General features: G+C 34.5%; 1 protein-coding gene across 7 annotated transcripts in view; it reads right to left on the reverse strand.

The window, feature by feature from the left end:
* The window catches only part of LOC145280013 (uncharacterized), a 183187-nt gene that overhangs the window by 57576 nt on the left and 100635 nt on the right, over positions 1-24976 (reverse strand). For 6 of the 7 annotated variants that reach the window (XM_080131648.1, XM_080131646.1, XM_080131647.1 and 3 more), the window contains 4 exons: positions 21917-22046; positions 10673-10937; positions 6667-6905; positions 595-714 (listed from right to left, as the gene is read on the reverse strand). In XM_080131648.1, coding sequence (XP_079987774.1) covers positions 595-714; positions 6667-6905; positions 10673-10937; positions 21917-22046 — 754 coding nt within the window. The remainder of the gene's footprint in view (positions 1-594; positions 715-6666; positions 6906-10672; positions 10938-21916; positions 22047-24976) is intronic. The other variant, XM_080131649.1, reaches the window with a different exon arrangement.

Genomic DNA, 24976 nt, shown 5'->3' on the forward strand with positions numbered 1-24976 from the left:
CCCAAACAAGGCACAGTGCCACTTTGATGTAGGGGGCTACTATCGAGGACATAAGTTGCAGGGATACTATGTAGGGAGTTGAGCAGCAAGATGTCTATTCACATTACACTTGAACTTCTGCATGTCAGTACAGTTGGGGAAGCAGGAACTCGGAAGTGAGTTCCAAATTCTAGCAGTTCTGAGGAAGAAACTATTGGAGTAGAAGGTTTTCTTGCATCTAGAGAACTCTACTGTGTAGGGGTGGGATTTTGCTGATTGTCAGGTTTGTCAAGGGGGTACAAGGGCTTGTAGTTCGTCGGAGCATTCACCATTAAAATACTTGTAGAACAGGCAGAGGGATGCAATATTACGTCGATGGGACAGAGGTTGAAGCTTAGATGATAGTTCAGGACCTATCAGGTTGGCGACTCTCTTTTGAACCCTGCCCAGAAGTGAGAGACTAGTAGGCTATGAAAATAACGTTCTCTTCTTGTTAATTATAGAACAGATCTTGTAATTCAGACCTAGATTCGTTCGTATAAATTAGTAAGTTAAATGTTAAATTAAATGGTAAATTAAATGGTAAATTAAATGATAAAAAGAGAAAATGCTTACCCTGGTGTATGAGACAGAATCCGGCAGAAACCTACAAGCATCTATATAAATATCAAACCCACTGTCAGCCACGAAATCCTCCAAAGGGGGAGACGATTCTTTCACAAGGATGTAATAAAACTGGAGATTATAATAAAAAAAAAACATAAAATTGTAAAGATTCTGCTACAAAAACTGATTTGATATGAAAATTTTATATAAACACCTGGTAAAACTAGTTTTTCATTCAAAATGGCGTCCAGCTGTGATGTCAATTAATCGTCTTATATATATTATTTGAATAAAGTGCTTCTAAAATCACATTGACACAAACGAAGTTAAGTTGAGTCTGGTCAGTACCAGATACGTGACCATGTGGAAATATCAGTTGCTGTATGTAGGATTTCGACACTTCCCTGCAAGAACTACAAAAGTCTAATGTTGTCATCTTGCCTGACCGGGGATATGCATACAACTGGGAAATGCTTGTGAGTTTAATATTCCCATGACACTTGCTTCTTTGGAAAAAGTTGGTTCAACTGCATAGGGGGAATGTCACTTCCTTAAAAAAATTTGCCACTTACTATTAGAAGATATTTCTTTTTTTCAGTTTTTTTGTGAAAATAGAATAAGTGTTTTTTTTTTGTTGTTCTTTTTTGTAAATGAATTCGAAGTTAAATGGAATATAACTTTTTAAAATAGTAGACTATTACTTGCTGTCACAGTCGGCTGCCATTTTGAATTAAAAAGACTACATTTTTACCAAACGATCCTTAACCACGATTTAAGAATTGTAAGATTCCTCACAGAATATTCTTCACCATTCAACTGAGAATCCATTCATCTCAATAACCTTTAGCCTTTGTCACCCAACCACCTGTGATGGTCAAAAATTACATCAGTAATTCCCCTTTTCATAACTGTAAAATAACATTTTTATTGTATCCAGAATTTATTTAATAATTAATCTTTATAAATGAAAACCTACTGTCTGGAGTCAATTATTTGTTGTGTACAGAATACATGATTAACTCAGGAAGGAAACCAATTGAAGTAATTCTTTCAGGAGACAGCAAGCAGGAGAAAGGGACGGCCAACTCAGTGCTCGTGAACTACAGCCTACGACATGTGTATTCCTGGAAACTTGAGTTGTTCACTTTGTTTTTTTCTTAATTCTTTTATTTATTTTACTTTTTCTTCTTTTCCTGTATGCTATTGTTGAGGCAGGGAATAGAGAAATTGCGCATCAACCCTGTCATCGTAAAACTGACTGAGACCACGCTATTGAGCTTCCATGGGTGTTCCAAAATCGGAACCACCTAGGACTACACTTATGCACCAGTGAACACAACGGTCTTCGCCTTGTTTTACCTTGAGTGGCTTTTGGCTTTGATAAATCATGGCAGATCAGTAAAAAAAATAAAAATAAAAGGATTTGAAAAATAATTGTTCATTTTTTTATACAAAATTTAGAATTTAACTTTTTTAAAATAGTATGTACTAAAAAGTATCTGTTTGCCTATAAAAAAAATAATACTTTCAATATTAATTTTATCACCAAAAATATTCACCACTAGCTGGAGCAGAATTGAAATCATTATGGAGTCGTTTGTTAGGTGCTTTGTGATTGGATGAAAAGTAACCAATCACAGGCCACCTTTTTAGAATCTTCACTGAACCCCACGTGAGCTATTCTTTCAAAGCTTCTCCCTCTTTTTTTTGTTCTTATTTTTGAAGGGAGGTAGTGTTTGATCAACACTGCTGAAGAACCATAAGATAAAATACTGTTTTGTTTTTTAAACCCCCAAAACAGGTAGCAATATTAGGCATAGTTCCCAACAACAGGAAAGGAGGATAAACAAAGTCTTAGGAACGTATGATCCTGACAACTATCCAATCAATGTGGGTTAGGGTTTAGAACAGAGGGCCGAAGATGATTATTAAAGAAGTGCACATTAAGAGATATGTTCTCGACAATCAGTCCAACATTAAATTTTGTTGCTGTCGGGCTGAGTTATTGTTGTATTCAGTTTCAGGAGGTCCACCCTCCCAGGCATTACCTTCTCTTTGAGAAGGGGCTAGTTTGCTATTAATCGCCTGTGGCCTGACTCTCCTAGGCTTTATCTTCTCCTTGAGAAGGGATTAGTTTATTGCTAATCATCTGAGGCGTCCCTACCAGAGAATGCTGACGGAGCTGCTCAGGGAATGTTTTGTAGGCCATAGTATGCTAATCCTAGTGCACTGGCTTTTCAACTTGACACTTGACCTTATATCTAATCTCCTGGATAGCTAAATAAGATAAGAGAAGTGAAAGAGAAAGTTGAAAAATTCAACATTAGTGATTTTGAAATTTGTCGAATCAGTTTGACATAGACTGATAACATCCCTCATGACAGTAATAAAAGGAGAGTACAAAAGTGGACCCTGTGTTTTTCTTTCTGCAGCCTCGTAACTCTCTCTTCCCTTATTTTGTCCTTTAGTCCTCACATTCCATGAGACAATTGTTGAGTCAAAATCTATCCACCTAGCACTTAACCGTAGCTAGTTTTTGACCTTTAAGTAGTACCTTATTTATTTTTTTTTTTTTTGGGGGTCAATTTGCAGTTTATTTCCAACTCAACATTCACTTTCAAAATGACAACGTTTTAGGTCTGCTGAAAACGAGTGTCACATGTAAAACTGTCGCCGACAAATTGTTTTCCTGATATTAAAACATCGTTTATTCTAACGTATTACTTAATGGTTTTCATTGGTCGCCATTTTGTTTTAAGCTGAAGGAAAGTTTCATTTACATGCATGCGCATTGTTTATCCTTTTGTCGAGTTTACAAAAACATGGCGACAACGTATCAGTTTGGAAAAAAAAACAATGTCTTTATATCAGGAAAACTATTTGTCGGTGACAGATTTTAATAGGATATTCGTTTTCAGCGGATCTGAAAACCTGGTAAAAGTCGTCAGTTTAAAAGTGAGTGTTGAGTTTGGCAGACGTCTACGAGATTGCTCCCTCCATCACCACCTCTAAATTCCACAATTTTCACTTTTTCTACATTTTTTTCTGGTTAATCTCATCGATTGCAAACTTAAGTTTCAAATTTTTTTAAAATTTGGAAAAAAAAAAAATTTATGACTTTGATAGTCGGAGATCAGTTTTCAATTATAACGTTCTACATACTGAACACCCACCAATATTCCTGTCTAAAAAAGAGGTTACTAAGGGATAAGCATTAAAAAAGAGGTTACTAAAGGATAAGCGGGACAACATGGGTGAAATAAAAATATATAGATGAGATAGAGAGAGGGGTAGAGAGAGTTAAGACAGCTCCCTCCATAACCCCTTTTTAGATGGGGAAAGAGAGAGAGAGAGAGAGAGAGACAGACAGACAGACAGACAGACAGACAGAGACAGAGAGGAGGGGTGGAGGAGGTTAAGAAAGTTCCCTTCGTAACCCCTTTTTTAGACAGGAATATTCACCAGTCATATGAGAGTCACCATTTCTTTCTAGATAATGGCCAGAAAGTGGGTGTTTCATTTAGTAGAATGTTATAATTGAAAACTGATCTCTTATGATAAAAGTCATAAAATTTCTTTTTTTTCAATTTTTTTTTGAATCTGAAAGTTAAGTCTGTAATCGATGAGATTAACCAGAAAAAAAGTAAAAGAAAAAGTGAAAATTGTGGAATTTAGAGATGGGGGCACTCTCGTACATGTCCGCCTTGAGTTGGAAATAAATTGCAAATTGACCCTTTTTTAGCTCCTTACATCAAGTCTTAGCCTGTTTCTATAAATCTGTTCAAAGATTAAGTCTGAAAAGGATTATAAATCGTTTGACTTGTAATTGCAAGAATAACTACATACGACGAGGTGCCGTAAATAAGTTTTTTTTTTTGTTTTTTTACATAAAAGTCACCACTTATCAAGACCCGAAGGCCACTCGAGGTTAAGGGTTAGTGGGTGTACAGTAGTCAATGGAATTATAGCGTAGTAATTGTAAGTAGTGTAAATTTTGTAAATTGGATTACTTTGGGCACTTTTCTTGATAGCACACACATGAAACCCCAGTTCTCTTCAAAGTAATCTCCTCTGGCTGCAATGCACTTGTTGTACCGTTACAAAAACTTTTGGAAGGACTCATAGAAGTCTTCTTGTGTGAGCGTGTCAATAACCCTCTTTTATCTGCTTAATTGTCTCATAACGATAGCCCCTAAGGTTGTTCTTGAGTCGTAGAGAACAAGGTCTGGACTATAGGGAGGGTAAGGGACTGTCTTGACGCCCATCTTGGTCAAATAGTCTGATCTTCTCTGAGAACCCTTTGGAAAACTTTACACAAATATTCTGCATCTTCAGTTCCTCACGAATAATCACGTGTACAGTTCCTACACTGACATCAAACTGTACACTTATTGTCTCTTTAAAATATACAACAGTCTTTATCCATGAAATTCTTTATTTGGCCAATCAACTCTGATGTTCTAATTTCCTTACTCCTCCCACACTTCTCATCATCCCTCACAGACTCCCTGCCTTCCTTGAATCTCTTATGTCACTCAAAAACTGATGCTCAATTAATGCAAGATGGTCCAAAAGCAGTCTGAAGCATTCCATACGTTTCTGTGGCATTTTTTCCAAGTTTAAAATGGAATTTTATTGCATATCGTTCTTCTAAAGTGTCCACATGTCCAGATTGCATTTTTGAAATTCACCAGCTGTGACAATCAGGCTTTAGTAGGGAGTATTCCAATTCCTGCGGTGACTGTTCATTTAAACCTGATATCATAAAAATTGGTCAGTCATTTCATAAGATGTATAGCAATAACATAGTGAATTTTCAAGAGTCTATGATAATTTTAAATGCATGTACAAAAAGTCTGGAAACTTATAGAAGGCACTTCGTATATATTTTATTTCCTAACCTTTTGTTCACATGTTTATTCTATTAATTGTTGATGCATGATACAATGCGATACTGATAGTTATCTCCCCTTTTCTCAGTTCACCAGAATGAAAATATTTCCATGACTAATTCTGCGTAAAGATTAGCATAATATTGTTCAAAGAAACAACGGCAGCAACAGTGAATGTTGTCAGTATGTATTAACTCTCGATTGGACAAAGACTCACATCAGTAGTTCCTTTCAGCCAATCAAAATGCAAGAAATATTCACTGCGAATTCCTGTACATACTTTTTATAAAACTTATACACGCAATTTTCTTTCTTTTTTTTTTCTCTTTTTCTTCCAGGGACAAAAGATATGCACAGGACATAATCCTGGATAGCCCATTTGAGGGGGAGGAAGGAAGCAAATTGCTTTGAAAAATGCAATGAGTGACACATACAAATTTCTGTATGCTCAGTAATGCACATGTACGACGCACACCAAACACATATACATAGTTTGTACATATACACGTAAATGTACACGGCACCAGCTGAAATAAACGTACACATGCACAATGCACACCAAACACATATACATAGTTTGTAGCTATCTATCTATTTATCTAGTATCGTGGCATGTTCACGCCATAGATGAAATCACAGTTATTGATCTCCATAGGCTTCAGTTCATTGTTGGTTCGATTCCTCTGAAGACATCAAATAATTTGGAACTTGGCAGAATACATGGGGTGGGTTTCTATTACCTTCTCCAGCGTAGTGGCATCTGACTCACCTGTTTGCACCTATTCGTTGTCCTTAGATAATCCACATAGTTGCAGTCAAATAACATAACTCTTAATTTCATAGAACTGTTGACCTGCTAGAGATTCATCCTCCTCCATGGCCATCGAACATCCTGGTGTCGAAGACATCAGAGTTACCTTCTCCTAGATGCATGTCTTAACTAAGACTAAGGGGAGTGCATCTCTCCCAGTGAATTAATGCACCTCCAAATACCAACCTGGAAATCTCTTATGACTCGGTGCGATGTTTGTACATATACACATGAATGTACATGGCGCCAGCCGAAATGAACTTACACTCTCTATTTGATAAAACAGGCACTCTAATAAACACACATTCTTTCATGCTTGTTATATTTACATGCATTTAAATGCATATGGCAAGAACTCTTAAAATAAAATGAACGAACATTTAAATCACGTCCTTCTAATCCCCGTTCGATTTTCTGGTCGTAACTTGTTGATTCCAATGATGGCCGTTCGGTTCCAGCAAGTATGTCTATGTGAATGATAGCATTTCCATACTTCTTCCATTGACGACCCTCCCTGTTGTCCAAAATGTTTGACAAGTTTGGAATTGGTGGAGAGTATAATTGTAAAGAGTGCGGTCCCTTGTTGAGAACGTAAAATGTAGAGCCAGGAACAAAATCTAAAAGAAACAAAGGACATATCAAAACATTACTTTTTACTTTTATCTCGTGTTGAGACAATCAGAATTGGAATAGGAAAAATTTATCCCTATTTTGCGATGCCAAAAATGGATTCTTTTAATTGTTTCTTTTTGTTTAAAACGGAATTTTCCATTGCTGGTACTGGTGATAAAATGATGAACATTAATTGATTTTAAAACTAAAATTAAGTGTATTTTTTCATTTTCGAAAATGCATGTACATATTACATGAGTTTTTAAGCTAATCTAAAAATGTAAAAAAAAAACAAAAAAACAATAATAACAACTCTATAGCTAAAAATTCAGAGATTTTAAAAAGAATCTGAATTTAGAACAGAATCAGTAATTGTATTGGAATTGTGAATTTAGAATGAAAATTGTATCGGAATCAGGAATTTAGAACAGAATCAGTAATTGTATCGGAATCAGAAATTTAGAATGGAATCATTAATTGTATCGGAATCAAGAATTTAGAACAGAATCAGTAATTGTATTGGAATCAGGAATTTAGAACAGAATCAGTAATTGTATTGGAATCAGAAATTTAGAATGGAATCATTAATTGTATCGGAATCTAGAATTTAGAACAGAATCAGTAATTGTATTGGAATCAGAAATTTAGAACAGAATCATTAATTGTATCGGAATCTAGAATTTAGAACAGAATCAGTAATTGTATTGGAATCAGAAATTTAGAATGGAATCATTAATTGTATCGGAATCTAGAATTTAGAACAGAATCAGTAATTGTATTGGAATCAGAAATTTAGAACAGAATCATTAATTGTATCGGAATCTAGAATTTAGAACAGAATCAGTAATTGTATTGGAATCAGAAATTTAGAATGGAATCATTAATTGTATTGGAATCAGAAATTTAGAACAGAATCAGTAATTGTATTGGAATCTAGAATTTAGAACAGAATCAGTAATTGTATTGGAATCTAGAATTTAGAACAAAATCAGTAATTGTATCGGAATCTAGAATTTAGAACAGAATCATTAATTGTATCGGAATCAGGAATTTAGAACAGAATCAGTAATTGCATTGGAATCAGAAATTTAGAATGGAATCATTAATTGTATTGGAATCTAGAATTTAGAATGGAATCATTAATTGTATTGGAATCTAGAATTTAGAATGGAATCATTAATTGTATTGGAATCTAGAATTTAGAATGGAATCAGTAATTGTATTGGAATCAGGAATTTAGAATGGAATCATTAATTGTATTGGAATCTAGAATTTAGAATAGAATCAGTAATTGTATTGGAATCAGAAATTTAGAATGGAATCATTAATTGTATCGGAATCAGAAATTTAGAATGGAATCATTAATTGTATCGGAATCTAGAATTTAGAACAGAATCAGTAATTGTATTGGAATCAGGAATTTAGAATGGAATCATTAATTGTATCGGAATCTAGAATTTAGAACAGAATCAGTAATTGTATTGGAATCAGAAATTTAGAATGGAATCATTAATTGTATCGGAATCTAGAATTTAGAACAGAATCAGTAATTGTATTGGAATCAGAAATTTAGAATGGAATCATTAATTGTATCGGAATCTAGAATTTAGAATAGAATCAGTAATTGTATTGGAATCAGGAATTTAGAATGGAATCATTAATTGTATCGGAATCGGGAATTTAGAACAAAATCAGTAATTGCATCAGAATCTTGAATTTAGAATGGAATTAGTAATTGTATTGGAATCAAGAATTTAGAATGTGATCAGTAATTGTGTTGGAATTCGGAAAAATATTGGAATTGTTTCATCACTACTTTTGTGAAATCAAAATTTAAAAAAAAATCTCTTAACTCTAGTTCTTAAAAAGCAATGATATTTGTATTTATTTCATACTAACTGACTTATGTCCCGGCATTGCCCAGACATATAGATTAACCATGCTTGGTAGTTCTTCAATTTACGGACAATGCTGAAACAAAGCATCGTTATTTAGTAACGCATTCTTAACATGGTAACAATTCTGTGCTTTGAACTGACAATGTAATAAATAGAAGGTGTCATAAAAGTTGCATTTAACTTTTTAAATCCTCTTAAGAAAATGGCATAGAAGAAGGGACAGGCGATTTTGACCAAAGTTAACACCTTATACAGCCTAACATCACAAGTGCATTGGAGAAGTTTTTATTACCACACAAGCCAAAAGGCTTGACATATAAAATTAAGTAGGTTCTTTGATATGACAGGGGCACATTCGAAATGAAGGTTTTTTTTTTTTTAAAGCACAATTGAACAGTGACACTTTTGCATTTTAAACTTTAATTCAAGCAAATAAACAAGTAATTTAATAAAATCAACAAATGCGCGGGTAATTTTTTTTTTTTTTTGTGGTCGCATGGGCACTCGCTGCTACTTTGATTGAAAGAAAAGTTGTTTTGATTAATGGGGGGGGGGGCTTCCAGCACACGGGCTGTTGAAATATCTGATGAGGAAGTTGTCACCTACTACTTCTGTTCTTTTCTGCTCAAAATCCTTAGTATAGCAGCTACGTCCAAACCAAACTTCATGTCCTCCCAGGCAACGCCGGATCTCCATGTTAGTCTATTATATAAAGGGTAAACATGTGCGTGTGTGTTTGTATGGCCATTAAAAACTTTCTTCATCCGTATCGTTGTGGCATGGTATCGTAAGAAAGAGTGTTCTCTCGGACAAATAATATCTAAAAATCAGAAAAAATTGTAGATTATTTCCTGCAGAAATGTCGTTTTGTTTGAAGGGATGGTCATGTAAAAGAAAAAAAGAAATGACACTGAATCTTAAACACATATGCGCAACACATATACACATATGCGCAACACATATACACATATGCGCAAATGCAAGTTTATTTTCAAATAGACTAGCGAGGGGTACTCGGTGTTTGGAGATGTGTGTGGAAACTCCAGGGGGGGGGGGTAAAAAAAAAGTAAGTATGAGGATCGAACCCGAACCCTTGAGGCAAAGTTGTAAATTAAAGTGTGAAAAAAAAAAGTGCGACGTTAACCATTGCCCCACCGCGAGATGCTAACGGAAACACGTTTGAATTTATTTAATTACTTGGATTTGGCAGGTGCACGTTTTAATGAGTTAATGAGGTCAAGTTTGACTGCGGGATAATATTCATTTACTGCGGAACGCTTTTTTTTATTTTTATTTTTCCAAGATGTTATAGGAAAAAGACTAACCCACATGCGGCGAGCGACAAATGTTGAATATTTATCTTCCCGAAATCGAGCAAATTAAATAGACAGGCGAGCTTCATTCTTAACTCTGAGATATTACAATTTATATGTGATATAAAAGTTTTAGAAAGTTGTGAAGCGACTGACCGCTTCTCTGAAAAAAGCCTTTTGTAGACATACAGAAAAAGTGAACACACACACATACATACATTTTCGCTTTTATATATATAGATAAATTTACAATGTGATAGTGTTGTTAGAATCTTAGTTCGATGGATGGAGTGCTCGCTTATGGTTTTATGCTTTGTGAGTTCGCGTCCAGCATGCATCATTCTTTTTCTTTCTTTTTTTTTTTTTACTTACAAAATTTTGCTTTCGGTTTCCAAGTTACGACTTTTTTTTTTTTTACGATCAGGCAACGCCGCCCCCTCCACTGCCTCTGCCCCCGTTGTCACAATTTTTTGTTTTTTTATGACTGAGCAACCCCGGGCGGCCCCCACCACCCCACTAGTTTATATATGCAGAGATTCTTCATCTCTTGTGAATTCTTACCTTGATTGGAATCTTTCAATAATGGTAAAGCCGTCCATGCTGCCAGGCTGTCTTTTAATGGGACGTCTTTCAGCATATTTTTAACTTGGAAATATTCGTGCTTCTCTTGAAGCTGATAAAATTTAGCGAGGATTATGATATTTTTGTCCACATCAACATCGAGGAACGATGCATGCAAATCGCCAAACATGTGATAACCATATCGATATTTTGTCTCCACGTAATCGGTCTCTAGAATCACTGGTCCTGACAAACATTCCACTATCTGCAAAATTAGAAATAACGTTTAGAAATTATTATTTAGTATTTGTGAAAAATAAAAAAGACATTTTTTTTTACAGAATAAAATCAACGTCTTTTCTTTTTTCTTTTTTTTACAAGGGGGTCATCACTAGAGCTGTGACAACAGAGTATTCTTTTCATTCTTTTGACTCTCGGTTAGACACACCTAATCAACCAAGAATCACATCCGTCTGATAAAAACATATAAGATATCAACGGATATATATACTCAAGAGTCAAAACAATGAAAAGAATATGTTTTGTCACGGCCCTGATTATCACTTGCCAATGCCTTAAGGCCACTCGAGGATAATGGTTAATCAATGTAAGGCGGTAGTGTATTAATCGTTAATAGTGTAGATTTGGTAAAATTTGGATTATTTAAGGGGACAACTCAATCAGAACTTGTTTATATTTGACTTGAAGGCTACCATATTGTAATTGGTTGGGAAGCAGGCCAGTGGCACAGAGTTCCACATGCAGACAGTTCTAGGAAAGAAGCTTTGTTCATGGAATCTGTGTTTAGATTTAAGCACAGATAGAGAGTGGAGAAAATTGTTGATAGTGGTTGTAGCTAGTCAAGTGGTTTTTGTGAAAGTTTGGCAAGGGGGGGACCATAGATTGGAGCTCAGACGAGCACTTGCCATGAAAATAATGATAGAGCACAGACAGGCTTGCAACATCTCTGCTGTGGGAAAGAGGCTGTAAACTTTTTTCTATGACATAAGAATTTTTAACATGTTAACTAACTGGAAGTATTTCTTGTTCTCATTTTTGACAGAATTCTAGTAGGGAAATGGGGAGACAATCCAAATTTTAATGATTATTTTTTTTCAAACCAAATTTTTTTTATAGTTCAAAACAATTCCATAAAGTAATAATATAATACAGCAAAAACATTTACTGAATTAATTTAAATTTAAAAAAATTAGTATATTAGCAACAATATTTCAAAATAATTTTTTTTAATTTACAAATAAAATGTAATATTTTATATTTCAAAATAATTAATTTAAAAATAAATATTTTTTAATGTACAAATAAAATATGACATTCAGTTTATGGGACGTATTTTTTTCATATAACTTTCTTAAAGAACATGTAGCAACCACTACATAGAGCCGGAACAAATCCCCGGCAGGAACATTTCATAGCGATCACCGTTTTCAATGCCCACATGCATGAAGAACGTGTAAGAACACAACATTGTGATGCGACCACATGCATACATAAAACAAAAGGAACTACGTTACGTTTCCTCGTGTAGAAATACAGTAAACAGGCTAGAACATTCGAGAACATCTGTATATAAAGATTTGCCCAGGAAAAATCAAATCAGTTTTCCTCTTAAAAATGTTCAGAATAACTCCGTCACTGGAAGACGTTAAACCTCCCCATCCCGAATTTGCACACCATGCAGATGAACTTTAATTCTCATCATGGAAAGTTACCAAATCGAATGAGAATTTCAATTTTTTTTTTAAACAATTTTATTTTAAATTACTGTTCTTAGGATATGAACACGCATTCGCTTATATGATTTATGGAGTGTTTCCCTCAGAAAATAGCCACATTAACTTTAAGTCCACGTGCGACACTCTGATCATAAAAAATCAGTAATTTCAAACCTTATGTTAATCTCAAAAAAAATCCTCACTTCACTAATTCTTCATTATAAACATTCAACACAAGAAAACATGCTGGAACGATTTAAATTAATATTCCTAACACGTAAATAAATGCTGTTTATTTCGTATTAATACATTTATTTCATGTTCTTTGTTGAGTGTCGTTATTTTCCAGAGTTTAATTTGACTTTTTTTATGTAAGAATTTAGATTGGTGAAACCTATCTATTAATCTGCAATTTCGTTAAATTTACTTGAAATTCAATATTTCGATTTTTGAATTTTGCTTTTAATAACAAAAAAGCACCAATAGGTTTAACTCTGGTATGAATTGAAAACACATGTCTATCTCTTTGTCTTGTTCTTTCTTTCAATTTACTCTGTTTCAGTACAACACTAGATCAAAGAATCTATTCACAATTCGTCAGAACTAGAAAATATGTGTCACAGTATGTTCCAGTACCCACTGTCATCTAGTTACCTACTCCAATGCCTACTGACGTATAACAGGCCTGTTCTAGTAATCTTCTGGTTACCTACTCCAGTGCCTATTGACGTCCAGCAACCCTGTTCTAGTACCCACTGTCGTCTGGTTACTTCCTCAAGTGCCTACTGACGTCCATTAGTCCTGTTACACTTCCTACTATCGTCCAGTTGTTTGTTCCAGTGCCCGCTGACGTCTAGCAGCTCCGTTCCAGTAGCCACTGTTGTCTGGTTACTTCCTCCAGGTCTTCATGTGCTTTAGACTAGTCTTACAACATAGCGTTAACTACTTATATTTTCTTTACCACTCTCCCTTGACCCAAAACTGTACTCTAATCAATCATGTCTCTAGCAGTATAGATGTAGCACTCTCCCTAGAAACTAGCACCCAAATATATTTGGTGACTTTAATGTCCACCACAGTAGTTGGCTTGACTTTTCTAACTGGTAGCATGACACAAAACTTTTCTATATCTCATTCTTTGACACAGGCGTAACATTCCCACCCCATCTCCAAGATCATCAGGACTAGCAAGCCTCACTTCTGGACCTATTTCTGACCACAGTTCCTGAGGATTACTTGACAAATGCTCATTATTCTCTCGGAAATGCTGATCATGCTGTAGTAATGACAGACATCATTCTAAACTCTCGACCCCAAGTTGAAAAGCCACTGCTCAAAACAATAAGGCTGACTTGGATGCCATCAGGAATCACATAAGAGATGCTCCATAAAGAAATATTTTTTCTCTTCCTGCTGAATAGTGCACAAATGAGACCACTGAATGGTTCAAAACGGCAATTGAAACACATGTTCCCACATGGAAGTTCTATAGCAAACCCCACTCTTCCCAATGGTTTACTTCTACTTGTGTAGCTGCCATTGCTCAAAGGCAGCAAGTATAAACAGACAAAAGTTTATAGAAGCTAAAAGTAATTGCAAGAAGAAAATAGTCACAGTCAAGATAGAATATATCGAAATCACCATTGAAGCACAGAAATTAGGAACTCATGACTTCTGGAAAATCTATAACAGTGTAGTAAATAATGGGCAATCAATAATTCCCCCACTATCCAACAATCTTGAAGTTGTTTGCATGGCAATCTACTTGCCCAGCGGTTTGTTTGCAACTCTACTTTGGACCCAGCAAACCACTCCCTTCCAGATTTTCCTCTACAAACAGAAAACACATTAGATGATCTGAAAATCACCCCTTGTCAAGTGCATATCATAAAAAACATAGACACCTCAAAAGCATGTGGACCTGATCTCATCCCGGCCGTACTATTAAAAAAATACTCTGCTGAGGTTGCTCCAGTTCTTTCCAAACTTTTCGACAAATCCTTTAATGAATTTTGCTTTCTTGAATGCTGGAAAACCGCTTCTGTGGTACCAGTTTACAAGAATTCTGGCGAAAGAACTGACCCATTAAATTATTGCCCCGTTAGCCTCCTACCTCTTTTCGCTAAAATATTTGAGCCCATAATTAATCAAGCTCTAGTTCACTACCTCACAGCTGCTAACTTTCTCTCCGACCTACAGTATGGGTTTACACAAGCCCGTTCTACTGCAGATATTCTAACTGTAATCTCTGAACAACGCACTGGATAAAGCAGGGGAGGCTAGGGCAGTAGCCCTATATATATGTAAGGCCTTTGACAGGGTGTAGCACGATGGTCTTATGAAAATCAGATCCTATGGTATTACTGGACGAATACTTAACATAATTAAATCCTTCTTAAATAAGAAAAGAATCCAGGTTGTCCTCGATAGTCATACGTCAAAACAATATTATATAAATGTGGGTGTGGCTCAGGGGTCCTTCGGACCATTATTATTCCTGATATTCATAAATGACCTCTCTGATAAAATTATCTTTGAGATGGTTATATCTGCTAATGACACCATGCTTTATAACAGACACAACGGGAAAACGAATGAACACATATCCAAGGCAAAGGCAGACACCCAGGAGGAAAACCTCCGGTCTATGTTGGAATCGGGACAAAAATGGTCGCATTCAATGTTGCCAAGACTAAGCTCATTTCCTTTAATAACTACAACAAACTTTCTCAACCATTAATAGCCATGGCTAATGATACATAAACTGAAAGTAGTTCATTCAAACTCCGCGGCTTAACGTTCACGGGGAACATGAGTTGGAACAGATACATTGAGTGCATTGCCAAGGCTGCTGCAAAGAAGGTGGGCTCTCTCTACTGTGCTAGAAATTTACTTACACCTGAGAGTATTCTGTACCTTTACAAGGCCATCATTCGCCCTTGAATGGAATATTGTTGTTACATTTGGTCTGGTGAATCTGCTCCCAGTCTCTTCCTCTTAGACAGAGTTCAAAAGAGAATCACCAACCTAATAGATTCAGCACTATCAGCTAGACTTCAGCCTTTGTCCCATCGATGAAATGTTGCATCCTTCTGCTTGTTTTACAAATACTTTAATGGTAGACGCACTGATGAACTACAAACCCTTGTACCCCCTCGATGTAAATACCCCTGACAAACTCAACAAGCAGCAAAATCCCACCCCTACACAGATGTAAGAAAGCTTTCTACTCTAATAGTTTCTTCCCTAGAACTGCTAGACTTTGGAATTCACCTCCGGGTTCCTGTTTCCCCGACTGCACTGACGTGCAGAAGTTCAAGTGTAATGTAAACAAACATCTTGCTGCTCAGCTCCCTACTTAGTACCCCTACAAATTATGTCCCAGATACTACTCCCTTACATCAAAGTGGCACTGTCTCTTGTTTGGAGTGAAAACGCAATAAAAAAAATTTGCATTTGTGAAACAGTTGACAAACGGATAAAAATTTGCCCCCCCCCCATGTGCCAATTTTTCAATTTTTACCCTTTTGCAGCTCGTTTTTCCGGATGAAAATCGATTAAAAAGTTTTCCACATATCTGAATATCCTATATATCAAATTTCAAGTCTGTAGATCAAAAAATGTGTTGAGTATATAGGTTGAAAAGTGTCCTCTCTCTCTCTCTCTCTCACACACACACACACATACATTCTCACTTTTATAGATATATAGAAAAGGAGTTTCCATTTCGTCTTCGGAACATCTTGTATGTAAGAATTAGTGTTGGGACGATTCTTAATATCAGAAAAATTTGAGCCGAATTTCTGATTCCAAAAACGATTCTTAAAATTTGTTTTCTTTGCTTAAAACTTAATTTTCGATTGCTGGTACCAATGATAAAATGGTGAATACAGCAAGGAACGATAAATTGTCATCATAGAAAAGACGACCTGATTCCATTTCCGTTTGATAAAAACCGGTTTTCTTTTTTTGTTGCAGTTTGGTCAGTTGTGTACAAATCCCAAGAGTGATAGGAGCCTTCTATCGTGTCTAAAAGTGACACAATGTTCAACGAGTGAGATTGGAGATGTGCCACTGTAAAATACATGCTCTTGACTGATCCAAGTTATGACAACATGACCATTGCCAGCACCCTCAAAATGCAAATCAACATCTGAGGAGCACAGCTCAATTAAGTTTCCAACCACAGTTATGGTCTTTGATGTGGTTTCAAGTGAGGGCCACATCATGCCACCTCACATCTTCGAAGTCAGCTTGAAAGTCAACACCAGAGTGTACCTGGATGTGCTGAAGAGTGTGGTGATCCTCTGCAATCAGATGGCCGCTGGCAGACCCTTGGTGTGACAGCAGAACTTCGCACTGGCCCACAAGTCCAAAGTTCTTGGCTTCAGAAAAAGTGTTATGACTTTGTACTCTTTTCTCACTGGTCCCCACCTCCTTCCCCTGACTTGAACTCACTGGACTACTTTGTTTGGTCATACATCAAGAACATCACCAACATGACCTCCCACAACATCAAAGCCAGCCTGATCGCCGCGATCTGCCGAGTATTCACTGAGCTCCCACCGGCGCTTGTGGAAAAGGTATGCTCCCATATTCGGACCCGTATCAAGGTGGTGATTGAGGCTGAAAGCGGCTACATTGAATAGATGTCAGCTCTACTACATAATCAAGTTATCTGAATTGATTTTTTTCAATAAAAGTTTTAAAATAAAGTTGTAGTGTTGTTTTCTTTAGGGCGACAATTTTATCGTTCCACCCTGTATTTGTTACTTTTAAACTACCAGTAAAAATAAAATTTATAGATCTTAATAACTAATTTAGAAACAATGGCACAGAAAAAAAATGGCACAGAAAAAAAAAACGGCTCGATAAAATAGATAAGTAAAAAAATGGATAGACGTAATAATTTGTTATAACAGATGAATGCGACTGCAAATATGCACAAAACCTACGTAAGATAATAATTACAAATTTATGTAGGTAAAAATGACACAGAAAAAAACGGCTTGATTAAATAAAAAATAAATAATAGATAAACAAGTAAATAGCAGGTGAAATCATTTAAGGACAGTATTATATCAGAGAAGGGAGGTCTGTAGTAGTCAATGTTTACACATTAACGTAAAAAATCAAAATGTGTAAATGCCTTTGTCCGCATGTTGTCTGCGCATGTCGTCTGCACATGCACAGTCATGAATAAAAACAAATAAATATATTTTGAACCAACCAGAAAACTTTCTGAATTTATTTGAAATGGTCTTCCTGGGAGCTACCAAAAATCTTATTTAAAGCCCAAATTTTTCTTTAATAAACCAGCGGAACCCAGTTAACCTGAGTTTACGGACTGGTGTCGCTGGGCAGCCCATTGTCTGTACACATCTCTGCAACATTTCTCTCCACTCACATGCACACAAACATTAATAAACACACACACACACACACACACACACACACACACACACACACACACACACAACTCATTGACATTATCGTCTGTCAATCTGTATAAACTTTATTCATTGAAATATTTGTAATCTTTCTCATTGAAATATTTCATTAATATAAAAACAAATGAATGTTGACTCTTATAAACAACTTTCAATGGATTATCATATATAAAAATGAGAAGAGAAGTTTTGAATACGTTTTCCTGACTCCTGAAACTCAAAGGTCTTAATTAATCGATTCAAATTTCTTCAATGTCTCAGTTAATGAATCCCCCTTGTTTTTACAAGAGCTCTAAGAATATTCGTGAACATTTTATGTCTTTCCTATTACTGTAAAATTCTATTCAAACATATATAAAATTTCTCTTTTGTGAAATTTTAATTCATTATTTTGTTTTATAATGTGTCTCTCGTTTTTCTCACATTTGATTATAAAACCTGTAAAACCTTGTCACTAAAAATATTTCTCTGAATCTGGCTCATCACCAAAATACTTTTCTCATAACAAAATACCCTTAAGCCAAACTCCAAAACTAGTGCAGAACACACTCCTAAAGATACACATAGATGTTTCACCTTAACTAAAAATCATCAGTTCTACCGGTTTCAGGATTCAAACTCTGGATGGAAATATACTTATATTCAGTTAATGAACAGTCTGTAGGTTAATTAATAACCTGTGTAAGTTAATTATGAAGTAAATAAAGAAAACATACCTTACTTCTTTAAATAATCTTCAAATGGGAAGTCATATCAATGGTTCATAAAAGAAAACAAATCAATTAACAATGTTACATTTTTTTTAGACTTGCACACAGAGGCGCAAAGGACATGTCTGTTTATTTACATGGATACAAATGAAGAGAGGAAAAAACACGTCATACACTTATATATATATATATATATATATATATATATATATATATAGTCATCCACATACAGTACTGTTTCGCTGTTTCACAGCTCATCAGTGCGGATAGACAAGCAACTACCTCAAGCCAGAATCGAAACCTGATCGCCCAAACGACAGTCGGAGCTTCTAACTGTTGTGTTATATGGCTGCTGCTATGCGGGCAGTGAATTAACAATGTATTGACATTGTACCTAAGCTCAATTTGTTTACACAAAGAGCATCGCTTCATATGCTAATGATAATTTGTATAACATTTCCCAAATGCTCAATCTAAGATAAGAAGCATTATATATATTTATTATATATATAAATCCATAATCCTGTCTGTTTGTTTGTTTGTTTGTTTGTTCACAATTTGATTAATATATACAAAACTTCCTGCTGAAAACGGTTATCTATAAAAATTTTATTTACTATAAGATTTTCTATATAAATAAATAGCATCATGATCAATATATATACACTATATTGAAGGCAATGTACATGATAGAACTAATCTAATTTGCATATTATATTAAAGAAAATCTTTTTAAATAATTCGCTCAATTAAAATTACTGATTATAGTAATGTAATTGATGTAATTGTTCTATTTAAGAGTATTATTTAAAGTTAATTTATTTAAATTATTTTAATTCAAGTTATTTTGTACTATTTGCTAAACTGGCACATTTTAAGTAATTTTCACTGATATTTCACTTCCGGTTATGAACGGATATAGTTTTTAACCAAATCACGAGATATGGTGATAAAATGATTTGTTTTAATTATTTATTTTCTATAAATGTAAAAATTACAAATATTGATAAAAAAAAATAAATAATTAGGCTAAGGATGATTTTATTTTTCGACAAAATATTTTAAATCGTTAGCCCTCTATTAAAGTCTCGGCTATAAATGTCGATTCATTGTAAGGTGTGAGCACGTTTATCAAAAGGTTAAAATTTATTTCCTACGGACGATTTTAAAATCATTTTTCAACTATTCACTTGACTGTCTGAATTTTATTATCGTTTCCATAATAGTTTGAAAAAGAAACAAGGTAAAGTAATGCTTTTTATATCAGATATATTCCTACGCGTTTTTTTTTTTTTTCTCTTTTTTTTCTTCGATTTTCTTTTGAGAAAGATCTTATGTTTTCCTGTCTGGGTAATTGATTTAGTTGATAATATCTATTTGTGTGGGGGAGTTTCGACGTAATTATGGTTTTTTTTCGGGGGGAGGGGGTGTCGCTTTATGTCTCAGTGTCACTCAAAGAAAAATAATTGCAGAAGTACAAAAATGCGGGTGTTTTTATCTGTTTAGTACTTCTGCAGTTTACGAACCGTGCTATTTTTTAGATATGATTTACAAGTGTAATTCAATTTTTGCCGTATCTTTTGTTTATTAAATTTTTATGTGAAAGTCCTTCCTTTATTAAAAATGGGGTACTTTTTATATACACAACCAAGCATAGTTTATCCGCAAAAATCCTAATTTACATTTTTGGGAGCAACACAAACTGAAAACGGACCTGTACAGTTTTTTTTTTTCTATGTAATGTAGAACTTTCGTTTACATTTTTACCAGTGGTACAAGAAATGTCGTTTACCCAGAAGTTTTGGTTTCGAACCTGTAATTACATAAATATTAAAAGAATGCCAATTAGTATTGTGTAATACAAATATATCCGTAGCAAAGCTCGGGTAAATCGGCTAGTATATATATATATATATATATATATATATATATATATATATATATATATATATATATATCTTATTCTATATGTAAATACATGCATATCTTGCTACGATATGCAGACCGTAATAGATCTCATCTGGCCAGAAGAATTAAAAATGGTTCAGGACCATTTTCAATTTTAGAGGAGATAAACTTAGCCATGGCTGGCATGGAGCAAAGTTAAAGATCTTATGGATTTTAAATTAATTACAAAAATCAAATTTTATTTGAAGAAGGGGAGGTAAAAAAGATATTTTGGGGGAAAGATTAGAGGGAATGAAAAGAGGGTCAGTCAGTATGACATAAATATATAGAGCGGGGTATGAATTCACTAAGAGAGAGAAACGGAGACGAGAGGAGGGAGGAAAGTTGACACATAATGAACGAAGGTGTCAGAGAACAATATTAACGATTTTATAAATCAAGAGATTAAACCTGTCTAGACTATAGAAAAAAAAAACAAATTATATATATACATATATGAGCAATTAAAGGGAGATAACTCCGATATATTTAATGCTTAAATCACACGTCATCATAAACCAGACAGGGAAGGGGGGGGGGGGCAACGTTTCCAAACTCAAAAACATGATTGCAGTAAAAAAGAACTATCACATTGATAATTCCAACACAGTCTGCATGCATACAGTGTTCAACCAAGAGTGATTTAAATCAATTTCTGAAAACCAACAGACACATACCAGCATGTAAAACTGAATATAATGGTATTTCTATAACAGTGTTTTGACTTTGTATTGTGAAACAATAAGTGTCCGGAAGAAAGTAAAAACTCGTGGAAATAAAATATAGCAAAAAAAAAAAAAAAAAAAAAAAAAAATTAAAGACTTAAACTTTTAATAAATGTAGAAAGCAGATCTTGGGTTTACTTTTGTAACTCTCGCTTCCTTTATTTTGTCCTTTAGTCCTCACATTCCATAAGTGATGTTTCTGAAAAAAGCCAGAATCTATTCCATCTAACACTTATCGTTGGCAAGTCTTTGACCTTGAAGTAGTATTTTTATTTTTAGCTCTCCTTACATCAAGTTGCTTCATGTCTTGTCTGGAGCGATTTCCATTAAAAAAATAGAGAAAGAAAATGACACAAGCGAAAAATATAGATGCAAATCTCACAATGAGTTTATCCAAGCGAAAACATTAACTTTATCAAATTAAAAAAAGAAAATTATATCTAGATTTAAAATTAGATTAGGACTTTCTGCACCACCCCACCCGCCTAATTATTTGAAATTCTACCTTTTTAGGCGATTAAGTGATTTTATAATCGGAATTAATAATTGTATCGGAATCAAGAACATTTTTTAGAATCGTCCCATCACTAGTAAGAATAACCTCGCATTTCAGAAAGATTGAAAGAACTTATTTTTGTTTCATTTCTAAAATGAAACTATTTAAGATTTCTCTTACCTTTTTCTGCTTGGGGTGGAAAGCTGTTAGAACCAATTTCCCGCTCATGGACTTTGCTCCTTTTACCCAATAAATAACAAAACTAAAGTTGATTCTTGATAAATTTGCAGCGAATGTCGGATGTTGAAGACTGGAATAAAAAGTAACATCATTTTTTTGCTTTTTTGGAATATGACATTTTTGTTCCGTGACGAGTATGTAGCTCAGAAAGATGTTTTGTATATTCGTTTTTTAATTAGATTGAATTCAGGACTTGCATCAAAAAATCTTTAGATTAAAATTGTAAGTAATACGTTATAAGTTATGTCTGAATCATGTAAAAAAAAACAAAAAAAAAACGGTTTCTTACCAAACTCAGAAGAGATAATTTTCAGGTTTCAAAGGGTTATTGGAACCACCGATTTTTTAAATACAAAATGTATTAATCTTTCTATAAACTAAAATTCCACCGAATTGATTTAACATTGAACTACTGAATGTCAGATTAAATCTATAAAAATTAAAGTGAATCTGGGCATGCCTTTAATATTTGTCTATTTGCAAGTGAAATAACAGTAAAAAAAAACATTGTTCAACATCCATTTCCATGCTAGCATAGGTTGGACAGTTTTGCCTGATGGCTCTTCTCCAGGACTCTTGCTCTTGTGCAAAGCTTAGTCGTAATCTCAATTTCTTTAGATCATCCTTAACTGACTCCATGTCTTACATAATTACACATGATCAAAATTATAAGACCAAAGACAAAAATTCTATTAAATTGTACAAAAATTGTATGAAAAGTGTATGAAAACATTCAACAATCAAACTTAATAATGACTTCTACCTCCACTGCTTTTGATGACTTCAAAAATTCTTTGGGGTATGCTAAAAATAAGGGTTTCCATTAATTTGCGGGGGATCCTGCTCCAGTTTCTGAAGATGGTTTCACAAAGTTCATTTTTTGTTGAATATTGTTTGCCATTTCGATAAACCTCTCTTATCATACATCCCCAAACATTTTCAATTGGGTTCAAGTCCGGTGAGCATGCAGGATGTCCCAAGAGATGGACTCCATTTTCTTGTAGAAAGCTCAAGGTCCATCTTGCAGTGTGGATTGCAGCATTATCCTGTTGGAATAACCATCCATCCCCACACAAACGATGACCCTCCATCATCAAAGATGCTTTTTATAGCATGTTAACATAACCAGCTGCTGTCTGACGACCCTGCACCACCTGGAGCTCCATTGTCCCTCTGTAAGAAAAGGTACCCCATACCATTATGGACCCTCCACCACTATGACATGTGGAAAAAATTTCAAGGGCCATGTTTTTGTCATGCCAATATCGCTGGAAGCCATCAGGACCATCTAAATTGAATTTTTTTTCATCAGAAAACAGGACTTTCTCCCACTTCTCAATGTCCCAGGTCTGGTATTCACGACCACATCTTAAGTGGTCCACTTTGTGATGTGGAAGTAAATGAAGAATTTGTTTACACTTTTTATTTACCATGCCTTTTTGTGTCGTCTAATGGTTATTGGACTGCAATCAGCATCTGTAACCGCCTTAATTTGACTAGAAAAAAATCCTCTGTCATTCATAACAACCCGTCTGATTCTACAACTCAATGCAAGAGAAATTGGGGGGGGGGGGGGTCTACCAAAGGATTTTGCTTTTCCATAATTCTCAGTGTTCTTTAGAAAGTTGCAAATAACAGTTTTACTGCAATTTACCTTAGCTGTTATCGCTCGCTGTGACAAACCTTGCTTATGGAATCCTAGAATTCGAGAGCGCTCAACTTTTCTTGCTTTAGGCATAGTAATACCTTTGCACAGTGATTGCTAATCTCTAACTGAACTAAAAACTTTAGAATTACCATAAATCTAACAATTTATACCCTTGGTCTTATAATTATGATCATGTGTAAAAAGCCTAATTTAATAAAAATGCAAATTTTTAAATGAAATTTTTGGAATGTACCTTTTTGTTTCCATAACCTTTTAGATTGTAGTATTAGTAACCTTAAGTTGGAAGAGTTTAAAATCTGTCCTTAAAAAAAGGTTTCTTTTTAAAGATTTTTTAGTGGTCTTAAATTTTTGATCAGCAGTGCATTTGCTGTATGTTATTGGTTTTTCTGTCTAATAAACTATTTATTTATTTATTTTATTTATTTATTTTATTTTTTTATTTTTTGCGTTATCCAGAAAAAGGATTATTATTTCCTTTGGAAAGCTTATCTTTCTCTCTGGATATCGCACATATTATCCAACTAAGTATTTTACATTTTATATCCCCCCCCCTTTTCCAAGCCTTCTCCCACCCCATTGAACACTTCATTTGATTCATATAACCTTCTTGTTATTGTTCTTCTTTTTTTTAACTGAATAATCCTTTCTTATAGACAAATACAAAAAAAAAAGAAAAGAAATAAATTGCTTTTATTTTATTTACAAATTCTTTTTCGATTGCCTCACATTCGGTCCATTGAGAATTGCATGATTATTTTCTAATGGAAATCAAATCTGATTACTCGTATGTAATAAAATTATTTTACATCTATAACTCACAGTTGTTGTGTTTTTCATTTTGCCACCTGTATGCTTCACTCCGTTGTTTCATGACGATGCTGATCCAAACTAAGATGTGTCATATAGGCTGTAACTCATATGGTCGACATGTATTTCTTTTTTTCTTTTTTTATTTTCTTTATTAATACATTAATACTGTTAGTCCTGTAGGGTCATAAGATTCTGCACAGGTGAAAATTTTCCTGAACAAAATCCCTCATATCATAACACAATGTATAAGATACGACGACATGGCCAGAATCAGAATGGGAGGAGATAAAAGAAAAATCCATAGCACACAACATTGAGGCGGCGAGTTATCAAGTGAGGGACATATAGTGCCACATTTTAAAGCCACAAATGCAATGTAAGATGATTTTTCGGTTCTTATTCAGAGCTGCACTTATTATGGAAATTAAAAGTAAAAAAAATACAGAAAAGTCCGTATGATGTATGTACCAGCCATGGAATGAAGATGTAATATTCCAAAAATCATATAGGGGAACCTGAGG

This window comes from Euprymna scolopes, chromosome 7 (assembly GCF_053919585.1).
Source record: "Euprymna scolopes isolate OS-2025 chromosome 7, ASM5391958v1, whole genome shotgun sequence".
In the NCBI taxonomy this organism is placed as follows: domain Eukaryota; kingdom Metazoa; phylum Mollusca; class Cephalopoda; order Sepiida; family Sepiolidae; genus Euprymna; species Euprymna scolopes.